At 30.0% G+C, this 12,837-nt stretch overlaps 1 protein-coding gene across 1 annotated transcript; it reads left to right on the plus strand.

Moving 5' to 3' along the window:
• Positions 1–8,385: 8,385 nt before the first annotated feature.
• On the plus strand, positions 8,386–12,456 carry LOC112691240. The gene is made up of 7 exons (XM_025565395.1): positions 8,386–8,450; positions 9,576–9,611; positions 10,867–10,949; positions 11,268–11,360; positions 11,468–11,567; positions 12,031–12,224; positions 12,351–12,456. The coding sequence occupies exons 2-7, from the start codon at positions 9,586–9,588 to the stop codon at positions 12,365–12,367; spliced, it is 513 nt and encodes a 170-aa protein (XP_025421180.1). The 5' UTR covers positions 8,386–8,450; positions 9,576–9,585; the 3' UTR covers positions 12,368–12,456.
• The last annotated feature ends 381 nt before the right edge of the window (positions 12,457–12,837 follow it).

Genomic DNA, 12,837 nt, shown 5'->3' on the forward strand with positions numbered 1-12,837 from the left:
ACACACACACACACATATACACAAATAAACATTATTTGGGTCTGAACCAACCTACCGCAAGATTAATCATCATATAAATACCATAAAAAATACCAATAAAACGTATATTAAAAAATACTTATTTACGCTCGTTCAATTACAATTCATCCAGAAAATATTTTAAAACGATTTAGTGATTATAACACACAATATAACGTATTATATGATGGACATATATTTGCATTAAATTGTTTTATTGTTCGTAATTTTATACGTAAATCTTACATTATTTAAGGGGCTACAAATAAATAAAACAATTTCGACGGTAAGATAAATGTTGTGTGAATTGTAATAGTAAACACAAAAAAAAAATCGTATAAAACGAAAAATTATTACATATATATTAATTACAAAATTATAAAAAGTATTCTATTATAAGTGTAAATCGTAAAATGTATTCCATGGAATGAAAGTGGTATAAGTTCACTAGATAGGTTATTAGGTGTTCTAAAAATAATTAAATAAATTACGCGAACCATAATAATGAAGGCCGAATGATTGCGTCAACTGAAAATAGATGTATGAATAATAAACACACAGATGATACTTATTATACAAAAAATGATTTATGTACGAAAAGTATACACGTCGTAATGACGATCAAGATTTACCCGAAAAATAAAAGAAGCGTGTCAGTCGTTCGACTGACAACAAATTGACAAATTTTTCCGAACAGAATTACTTATTATGTCGGTGTTTATAACTATCGATATCTTATCTGATTGTCGATTTAATAAATGCATTGTTTTGCATTTATTTAACAACCATTGGATACAAAAATGTATAATAATAATAAGAAGGGAGACGAACGAGACAACGCTGACAACCATCAAGGCAGGTAATTTTAATATTTTTATTATTTTTTTTTTATTATTTAAGTATTATACTCAATTTCACAATAAAATATACATAATACAAATTGTATGGAATAGCTTGTTTATGAGGCCCCAATATCTTCATGGTAATTATCTAGAACAGATGATAACGATTATTGCTTTACCAAAAATTAAATTTTCAAATATTATTTATTTTAATTTTAATTGAATTAGTATTTTTTTTTTTTTTGTTAAACCTTCATCTTAATTAATGAACGGTGGTGGTACCGAGGACATCATGGGCAACCGGTTGCCTTGACGTCGTTGGAGCAGTAGCGTATTTGAGGGGGCATTTAACTCCCAGACTTTTTATTCACCGTTTAGCGGAAGCTATGATTATAAGTTAAACTTCATTATGTTGACTACACGTCTAACGTACGTTCCAATCAAGTAGAAATCCCAATTTTGTAAATACAATAGAAACCGTTTCTAACATAAATATTACGTTCTGCGTTCGAATCATGTGTAATAAAGAAAAATCTATTATCTGTAGTCGTAATCAATAATCTATATTGTGCTCTGATATTATAATGTGTGTGCTCTGATTATAGTTTATAGTTATATATAAGCGATTCTGTTGTATGAGTTTCGTACTGATAAAAATATTTTATGTTTTTTAAATTTTAATCGCTCAGACGTAGTAATTGAATAAACACATTTTGGCCTCCTCCCTCCAAAAATTATCCCAATTACGACTCCGTATATAAAAAAATAAATATAAATGTGCGGCGCTCTGGTGGTGCTGCTGTAGAAAGACAGCGCCGTTCGGTCGGAAAGAAGCGGTTGCGGATAGGCGGCGACGCAACGATATATTGACGTGCGTTAATGGAACAAAAACGTTATGGCGGAGGAGTGATTACGCAGCGACGACGGCATTGGTACGGTTGAAGTGGCACAGTAGTGGTGGTGGTGATGGTAATGAGATTTGCGCGCATTACGGAATGATATCGTGGAAACGTACTGGCTACTAGAGATGGGAATTATCGGTCGTTTGAACGATTAGAATAATTTGAATCGGGTCAGTCTAGTGATTCGATCGAATGATTCGGTCGTTTCAGTCATTCCGGTCGATCGTCTTGTATTGTTCTCATCATCCGCCCGATCGATCTTCTTTAGAATCAGTGACAGATACCGATTTCAATATAATTTTTAATGTTGTAGCAAAACCGTCGAGATAATGAATACACTGGAGCACGAACTCGTAAACAGAAAACGAGCTGCCACGGATGATAATCATACCCACCGCCGTGCGGTAAAAACATTTATTTTCAACGTACGTGCGTTAGATCATTACAATTATTTTAAAAACATTATAATTTGGTTTCAGCCAGTCACGGATATACTGTCCGTCCTATCTGGACCGAAACAAACGTTTCATTCAATACCATCAAAAGACCCAGAAATCGATTTGACCGAGTACGGTCGTTCGGTCGCTATTCCGCCACTCGACCTCGACAGATTCGTTCGGTCGCGTCCGATCCACCACCACTGGTGGCAAAAGCGAAGAGGTAACTGGAAAAAAACGAAAAAACGATTGGTGGTCCGTGTTCGCATGACAGTGGCCGACAGATGGCAGCACGACGACGGTTTTCGTTCTTCAGGGATGTCCACATTAACACGTTTTTGCTTGCGATAAGCGCATGCATCATAGAGCTTGCGATGACAAATGAAGGGCATTCAAGAACGCATGCGTCCTATCGAGTTGAACGAATAATAATTTTGTTCAACATGCGACAAAGTACGTGTTTCATGTGCATTATGCGGTTCTGAATCACTTTCATCATCAGTATTTTAACTAGAATTACTCATATTGAAACTTGAAGTAATTGCAGTAGCCAGTAGATTATAAACACAACTACACAAGTTTTTAAATTAATAAATAAAAACGGTGTAGGCTTGCAGCTATATAGTGATTTGTGGGAAAATCTATGTTATTCTCGTAATCTCGTATAACCATGAAGATATCGTATTTGATATTAACAGTTACCTATCTAATAATACAAAAGGAAATTTTTCTATTGAATATCTACTTTTAGAAACCGGGTTTTCACAAATCTTCAAGCTTTGATTATAATTGGCAATATTTTTCCAACCAAATATTTTGAATAAAAATAAAATGTTTGAAAAAAAAAACAAAGTATTCAATAAAAAAAAAGTATTTAAGATACAATTGAAAATAGTTCGTATAGTAAAAGTATAAGAATACTTTTATTCAAATACTTTTACTAAAATACTTTACAGCACTGACTATAAGTTTATACTGTAATAAATGGTAATGGTAATCGTAGGCGTAGCCAGATTTGGTGTTCAGTGTACGTACGCAAGAAAGTTACAAAATTGAACTAATTAAGAAATAAGAAATAAATTTCAAAACATAAATTACAACAAAATCGATTTTTTTTATGTCATAAGTCATTCGAACATTTCGATATTCAATCTATCTCAACCCACATTTTCGTTCGGATTATTGCGACCCTACTGTATATATTTCGTAGAATCTAAAGTGTATTTATAGATTGGTACAACTTTTTTACGACCTGTGTGACTCGTGATAACAGATTATTCGGTATTCAAATATTCGTTTTAAACAGGCCGACTACTGATTATTTTAATATTCTCGGTTTCCGATGCTTATAAACGTTTCTGTAAAAGACAGATTTTAGGCATTGGAAAATAATCGGTAAAAACATAATAAAAGCCGGAAATGATTATCATTTGTATTTTAAATCAATACGTTAAACCACATTTCATATCAACGAATTTCAATGGAGCGCATATAATGTGATGACAACTATATACATCCACACACACAAATGCATACGCACGATTGTACACACACACTAAAGCGTAGTCGTAAGAATAAAGTCCGTGCAACAAAGACTGTACACACATTATTATACCAATAGTAAATTATATTCTTGATATTTTATAATATATTTACAATGTTGCTGCTCAGGCCATTTTACGGCAAACGTGTGACTTGTTCAGTATACAGTATACTGACATTTACATATATTATGAAAAAAAACGCCAACGTGGTACAATATAATGTAATCTGATGAATTTTGATTGCCGACATATTTCATAATTATTAGCTATAAGTAAATATGATTACGAAGCCGTTATTTATTTATTTATTTTAAGTGTTATTCAGTTTAAAATGTCATAGTTATAATAATAACTGTATAATTTAATGATTAATAAACAATGCAAGTTATAACAGAAAGAACATAAAAATTGTTTATTTTATATTTTTGTAATTACTCTAAATAGACTTTAGTGTTATAATTTTATAAAAATATATATACCTCATATATTGAGTCTACCACTTTGCGTTGATTACAGCGGATTTTTTCATTATTTTAATTTTATACCCGTAGGTACATCATACACATAATATAAAATTATAAAAAATAATATGGTTAAATTTATCAATATCATCTTGCGTACATATAATTAATTATAAGTAATACATTTTAAGTATATGTTTTTATTTGTATTGATTTACATACACTTAAGAAAAATCTTAATAGTTGTCACCACAATATGATAGACTCGCTCAATGAAATATCAACCGCACTATGGCAGTGCGCAATAACTGATTTTAAATTAAATTTTAATCCTATATTATTATAAAAATAAAAACTTGTACCGTTTCAAATAAATTTGAAAAATTTATTTTGATTGATGATGATATGTTTGCAAAAAAATAAGTGTACATTACTTTCACTTTTATAAGTTTTTTTTATAATTCATAAAGAATTCAAATAGTAACAATAAATACAATATTATGTTGTTCAATGGACAATAGCACGTTATTACATTGACTAGTTTGTGTATTTATTTATTGTATTCAGTCATAATATGACTGTCATATTCATCGAATTCCTTCGAATGCATAAAAATAGAAAATAATTTACGATTTCAATGACGCACTCGGAATGATTAAATGCATTTCGTGATTGTCATAACCGAATTACGATTTATGATATGTTGTTGAAATGTTAACTAGTCTTTAATAACGGTCAATATGCAACCAAAACAACATTTAATACACGAAAGATTATATTTACGATCCGGATTCCGGGTCGATTAGTGCAACCCTAACGAATGAACGAATTGAACGACTTCTTATATTTTTGCGACCCGAATCGGTTCGTTCACAAGAGTGATCCGTTCAATTTGATCCATTTTCGAACGACAAATCCTTAGCGCGACACATTACGACGACCGATGCTATTTGTTTGATACAACTGTGTCAACTTTGATTTTTTCGACCGCAGATATGAAATTCTGAAACAATACTAGAGGTCGAAAATAATTCTCTATAATTGAACGTTGTTGTTTTTTAAATATCTATTGGTTCATAAAATTCTTCGCTGTTTCGATTTTTATACATTGCATTCTTTGGCAATGAAGTAGCAACTACAACATGGTTGTTTTTATTGTTAAAAAAAGTGAAAGAAGAATGTTATTATTACGTAAAATAGAACAATTCCTATTGAAATTAGAATAAAAGACGTGTGCATTTTTTGACAAGTTTGTAAATGAACTAAAAACGTATGTTAATCTTGAACGCTAACGGAAAAACAGTTTTGCCGATGCAACCGGTGCATACTGCTTGGGTACCAGATTCCATTTGTATACCGATTGGGTCCCGTGTTAAAAGGCCCACTTTATACTACTTGTGTTAAAAACAATACCGTGATAATTGGGTCCCGAAAAAATAAAAAAAGCATTTTCCTTTTAGAAATTTAAAACCATCAATAACATCAATAATGCTTGCCTTTTTCAGTAAACATAATACCACGAGACTTGGCCGTTATGAGTGGAATGTGAACACATACTAGTATGGTATAATAATCAGTGTAATTCAGCCCATTTTATTTTATTTCCAGAATATACGTGATCAACAGTGTATTCGTACTTAATGTTATTACTACGATACGATAAATAATTATAATCGAACACAATTCGAACGTATCATTTACACGCCCGGATCTTATTCAACATGTTGCCTACCGGAAACCACTTTACAAGAAATGCGTCGCGACGTCCATTAGCGACCGCCGTCTGACCGTCCTTGTTCAGATCAATACCACGATTTTAATCGCTAAAGATAATATACATATATTTTTATTTATTTAATGCGTGTCCTGAGCGTGTTTATATGGTTATAATACTGGTGTGATTGTCAGCCGTTCCCCCCCGTGGATTTTCGATTTTGAAATGGAAGAAATGTCGTACGAATTTCACGATAAGTCTTGCAAACTCATCGCGTGCATTATTAATTGCTTACATTTTTTTATATTTTTGTATGAGGAAGAGGGCTTGTAACGTGTTCGTATGTGACGCTTATGTACGAGTAAACCGGATTTGGAATAACGATAAATCTCTACTATATTTAGGGTTGGATCTAAAGCTTGTTTAAGGAGATAGACGAATGCGAATATTATTACTATTATTATAATACATTAATATTGTACTGCAATTTATGATTATAAAACATGTTACCTATACAAAGATATACATAGCACTATTTGATAGCAAATATTTATAAATATGATGTATAAAATTATAAAATTATTAAATAAATCTGTGTTAAAAAAGAAGCTCAAGGATGGGAGAGACGTTACTCTTCCCATCCGTGAGATCAAACCCGATGTACAAACAATGTAACGAAAGTCAGAAATCACCACTGTAATGATGGCAGTCGTGCGAATAAGATTATGCATTACAATCATTGTTTTACTACAAATACGCGTGCGTGAATGTACGGTGCGTAATGCCAGATGAGTGATGACGCAAAAGTTAAAATACCGAAAACAATTTTTACGATCGTTAATTATTCACCCACGTGAATTGCGCTGCGATCGCCGCTAAAGGCTCTGTCAAACAAACGCCTTTTTACCGTCACATTATATAAAAGACGTACTTGACCGCTACATGTACGTTTGCCAGGTACAGCCCACTGCCGTGCGTGATTTTGTAAACTCGTAAAACTTCGCGTGCTACTGTCGTGTTATTCACGCCAACAATCTATGTTTGACATCCAATAAGATTTGGAATTGAATACAACGCGACGATAATAATGCGTTCTGTTTGACAGAGCTTTTAAACAACATTTACTAAAAACTTTATTTTACTACTACTTTAACCAAGTGGGTTTGTTGGGGGAAAAGTGGTAAGGGTGCCAAAACATGGTTTTGCCCAAGGCGCCAATACTTCTAACGCCGGCCCTGCATGCATTGTATGTACTATATTAAGTGTTCACGTGCCGGGTATCGCTTTTCAATGCCCAAACCGATTGTGTAACTTCATGAGTTTCCGGGCGATAAATATTTGCAATCTAAAATATTCTAAAACATTCGAGATTAATATTGGTACGACTGGAAGATTTTTTCGTGACGACACCCTAAGCGCTTCGTGTTTGGTGTTCGTCCGACACTATGGTGGCGCTCCCAAAAAAATACGTCATGGCATCGGTTGAAACGTCGTTCGTTTTCCGTGGACACGAGGGAGTTGACGTGTATTGTTTTTTTTTTATATATATTTTATCACCGTAAATGTATTAATCTGTGTTTGATCGAAAAATAATCGAATGTGTTCGAGGATCATTCATTTTGGTTGGACGCCTTCTTATTAATTTCATTGATATGATTTAATATTAGTTAAAAAAAAATCAAATGGTACGCTCAAAAGGCTCTAAATCTAGTTTCGTCATCTAAAATATTAAAACGTCCCTCTCCGCCCCGTCCGCTGAAGATTTCGTAATTTTCATCCACCGCGTGTAGCTTGCAAGTGACCAACGGTTGTTCGCCGTTTTCAGCGAACGGTGAACAGTGTCGATCAGAGGCGGCTTGCAAGCACTTACTACCGGGGCAGTGCCCCGGTAAAAACATTTTTTATGTACATTTTGATTAAATAAATTAAAATTTAATAGGTATACCAGTATATTTATGAAAATATTTGAAGGTACATAATTTACGTTTCAGCATTTAAGTAGTTTTAATGTGATACGAGAGAAGCCAGAACAATTTTTTAGGCAGGGTGGTTTAAATTAAACTGCCCCGGTAAGATACAAATGTTCAAACCGTCTCTGGTGTCGATGCATACGTTTTGACATGTTCCGAAATACCAACAGCGAAAAATGTCTAACGCCAAACCGCGTTATCGCAATGGCCCGTAGTGCGGCAAAGCGTCTTCGTCGCACAAATGTGTAGATCAAGGCGTAAATCATCAATCCCCGTCTTGATTCTTTCCGTCTGCGTGTCTCCATTTTAACCTGATAATGCACCACTATAAAGTCATCGACGAAGCACGCGCGTTCGCTTAGCACACATGCGGTACGTGCGCCCCACCGTCGGCCAGGTTGCGACACTAAACGGAAACGAAGTAGGGTGTACAAACGCACGGGTTTACATATAAGTGCGTGCTAAATACGGCGTTTCTTCACACATTGCAGTGCAACTCAACCTTCAACGACACTGTAGAACTTCACTTTTCGGAACAGTTTTCTCCAGCGTCGAACACATCGTACGTATATTTTTGTTTCAACGTATTCAACGAGTGTTCCTTCACAATTATCTTTTTATACACTCAAATATTATTAAAACCTATTTTTTACTGTGACATGAATACACGTTTATTTTAGTAATAAATAATATCTACAATAAGCCGCAGCGAATACTTCAATACGATTTGGATTAAATTGTTTTTATACTTCTCGTTGGTTTGGATTTTCACCCTAACGGAATTTTTAAATGCCTAAGGCATAACTACACTACATATATATAAATTATTATCAGGCCAATACAAAAATTCTGGGAGTCCTAATACCGATCAAATTTATCAATCCGCTTTAAAATAATTAGTATTAGTGAATTATAACTTTGCCAATTTTTACGCATAATAAATCAAAAGAAATATTTTTTTCGTAGTATTAATTACAAACATTTTGCTGCCCAAAAATACTAATGACAAAAAAAATGCAATTATGTAATGAATGACATTTATTAATGTCAACAGCTGTAATAGGCTTATGAAAGACTTATCAAATTACAAAATGTTATGGACTTTGTTTAGTGTATCCAAGTTATATAATACCATAAAATGATATGTTCTATTGTACATTTAATTTTTATTACATTGTCATAATTGTCATAAAGGGCATAAGTCTCAGTGAAGTGACCTACGAGTTGCAGTTCAGATGACGTATGTGGTCGATAAAACACTGAATTGTTTGGAAATTATTTTAATTATTATTAACGAAGTAATTAATATTTTTTTTTTTCTTATTCTCCAGTGAAATACTTTTTTTCCTATATTTTAAAATCGATTTCTAAAACGCACAAACACTTTAAAAGAATTAATATTATAATTTATAATAAATAAAAGTTCCTTTTAGCTATTATAATTACGTAATTTTTTAACTATGTGGTCAGTTGTCTCTTACTAATAAAAAATAATATTATAGAAATCCAACATTACTTTATCTTTTAAGTCAGCTCTAATTGAATAATTAAAATTTGGCATAAATACAACACCGACATTTACATAGCTGTTAATTAAGTTTAGAACTAATGCAAGTTTTAATAAAGTCCTGGAAATGTATATAAAGCTTATTTTATTATTATTATTATTATTTTTTTTTTTTTTTAGAGCAACTACAATGAAAACTATAACAATGTTAAAAGTGTAAGTATTCAATGCTCAATAATTATTATAACTTAGATTATACCAATATTGTGCTTCTTTTATAATTATTGCATGTGGGGTAGTATCCTCGAAAAAGAGCAAATGGTTTTATTTCAAATTGTAGAGAATTGTAACAGTTATTTTACTTGTTTATCTGTTTAGAAACTCAGAATAAATCCAATTCCTCTGACTTTTAATTTTAAAATAATTAAATCTGATTGATTATTTAAAAAATTTAGCAATTCATTAAAAATTAATCCTTAATATTTATTTAAAATCTATAAGTCGATAAGAATTTATTGAAATTGTACGATCAATCTACAAATCATATATTAAAACTATCAATGATGTCACCATCATCATGAACACCTAAATAATTTAAATAAATAATATAAAATAATATATAATTGATAATTTTAGTATATTTTACTACAGTTGATTTCTTATGTCTTTAATAATTAAAATTCAATTAAATCAACATCTGATTATTATACTATTTATTATATATTATTATAGTATATAATCATATACATTAATTTATATAATATTATGTATTTATTAATTTAATTTATTAAGTTCAATAGTCATATCAACATAAATACAGGTGTGGCCCATACTAAATTGAATGTACTAAATATTTTTCTATTATTCATTATTTTAATACTAAACTCCTCAAGAATTATTAAAAATAATAATTTTAATTCTAATGGTATTTGAATTTTTAATAATAATGATAATATATCTTAATAGTTTATATAATTATAATTAACTTTCAAAACACTAGAACGTTACAAGAAAAAACAATTACAATTCATTTTATTCTTAATTAACTGTATTTACGTAAAAATAATGCATTCATGAAATTTATTAATGTCTAGTATTGTTTAAACAGGTTATGTTGAATCTTAATCTACAAATTGATAGAAAATCATTGTTTTGATATAAGTAAAAATAAAAGAAAAATTTTATGATAAAGTATTAATCATAAATCAGAAAAATTAAGTTGTATGTTGAACATTCTTGTTAAATCCTTTGAATATTATTATAGAGGTACATTTTTACGGTTCACCTTACATAAGTAGGATTTGAGAATAATTAATTTTCGTAAAGGGTTCATTTGTTTTTGTAATATATGTTTATATATAAATATCCCTTTATATTTATACATAATAAAGTATTCTGTTATACTTCCATAAATAAGTTTTAGTATTTTAATTCATCATATAATATATGATATTATTATTTTATGTTCTAGAATTGGTTTTGCAGTGTTACTTCATTGTATTGAAAGCGTACCAATACCAGAATCAACTACAGACAATGAACTGTTGCGTTTTGGTAAAATCAATTTTGTATACATTTATTTTTCAAATTATATATATATATATAAATTTTAATAATTTTTTATAACAAAACGTTTCATAACAATTTATATTGGAAATGTCTTATATTTTTATATATACATTGATACATTATTAAATTATATTAAATTAAAATATTTATATCTGTTTACTAAAATTTAATATCCTAATCAAAACTTAACTAAATTTATTATATGAATTCTTATTAAATATTCAAGGGTATTGAAACCAACCTGTTCGGTGAAGTTTTTTGATAAAACTGTATTTAATATATAAATTTGATTTTATATTTTAGATGAGGAAACAGAAATGAATATTTGTAAAAACAATTTTCTACTTATGCTGTCCGTCCTCTGTGACAATAAATACTTTGATGGGACCGATGAGCGTGAGTTAATACTTCTAGTATATTCAAACTTTTTCACTCAGAAATGTTTGAATAAATATAAAAAAATTATTTTATTACTTAGGTCAAGTTTACGTATTTTGTTTCAGTTTACCGTAAAAGAAAAAGCGAAATTTATAATTTAAGTTACGAATGCTGTATTTATGAATGTGAACTTGACGAAATAAGATATATCTGTGCGGATCAAAGGTAAATAATTTCTTAGTTTATAAATAACTATGGATATGATCAAATAATTAAGTATACCGATTAATCATTTTTACAAACGTGTAAAATCAATGATCATAGTTTTGTGAGTTACATTTTTTTAAAATTTAAATTTGTGAGACACCAAGTTCAGTCAAATTGAATTCATTTATTTTTAACATGAAAACTTTTCTCTTATATATATATTAACTTGCAGTCGAATAGCACGAATAACTGAAATCAATTGAACCCTACCTAACTTCAAATATTATATTTAATATATAGAGTAATTTTTTTAGAAATTTCCATACAATTAGATGTTTAGAAATTGAGAAACCGAATAATTTCAGTTTTTGACTGTGTTAACAATTTTAGCATATATGATGTTCTTAATAAAAATAATTAATATATAGGAATATATAATTTAAAATTATTTATAATTAAAAACAAAATGGTCAACTTACAGTGCCACCGATGAGCATTTGTTTATTGTCAGAAACACTACTATGGAAAATGGAATGGATACGCCCACATTTTCACCAGTTAATACTACAAATGGTACTATAGATACGAAAACTGTCAATGAAGAAATGTCCGACCGTCCGAATCATGAATTCAGTGAACCCATAGCAAATGCAACTGACATAAATACCACATCTTGTAAGTCACCATTTCATTATTTTGCAAATTAACTTTCTTCTCATTCAATGATTTTGAGTTCTTAGCATTAAAGTCTTACAATATGTTATTTTACAGTAGTTATATACATTATTTCTTTTTTTTAAGTTTCAGACTGTATTTGATACTTAATTCATATGTTAATGAAGAAGAAAACATGCAACCCCTACACGGCCCAATAAAACTCAATATTCTATATTCTATACAAAATAAATTTGATTTTTACTTAGCATTTAATTATTGCATTATGAAGCAAAGAATAAATTATTAAGAAATATATTTCTCTTTGTTGTTATTTTATTGAATGAACAGAGATATCGATTCATTAGTTAATCATCAAAATTTGTTAAAATTGTATTATCAATATTATGCTGAAATCATAAATAATTTAAAAATTGTTTTGGCAGTTTTTCTTTAGAATTATGATGATCGGAGCAATTCTTTCAAAATCGTGTAAGGCAGTAAAAAAAAAAAAAAAACCTCTTATTATTTTTAAATTAATATATTCATTTTTTTCTTATAATGTAATAACTATAAGGAATATAACAGTCCTATAGGTTTCCATATATTACATACATAATATTAAATTTTTATT

The sequence above is a fragment of the Sipha flava genome, unplaced genomic scaffold (assembly GCF_003268045.1).
Source record: "Sipha flava isolate LNK unplaced genomic scaffold, YSA_version1 578_pilon_pilon, whole genome shotgun sequence".
Classification (NCBI taxonomy): Eukaryota; Metazoa; Arthropoda; class Insecta; order Hemiptera; family Aphididae; genus Sipha; species Sipha flava.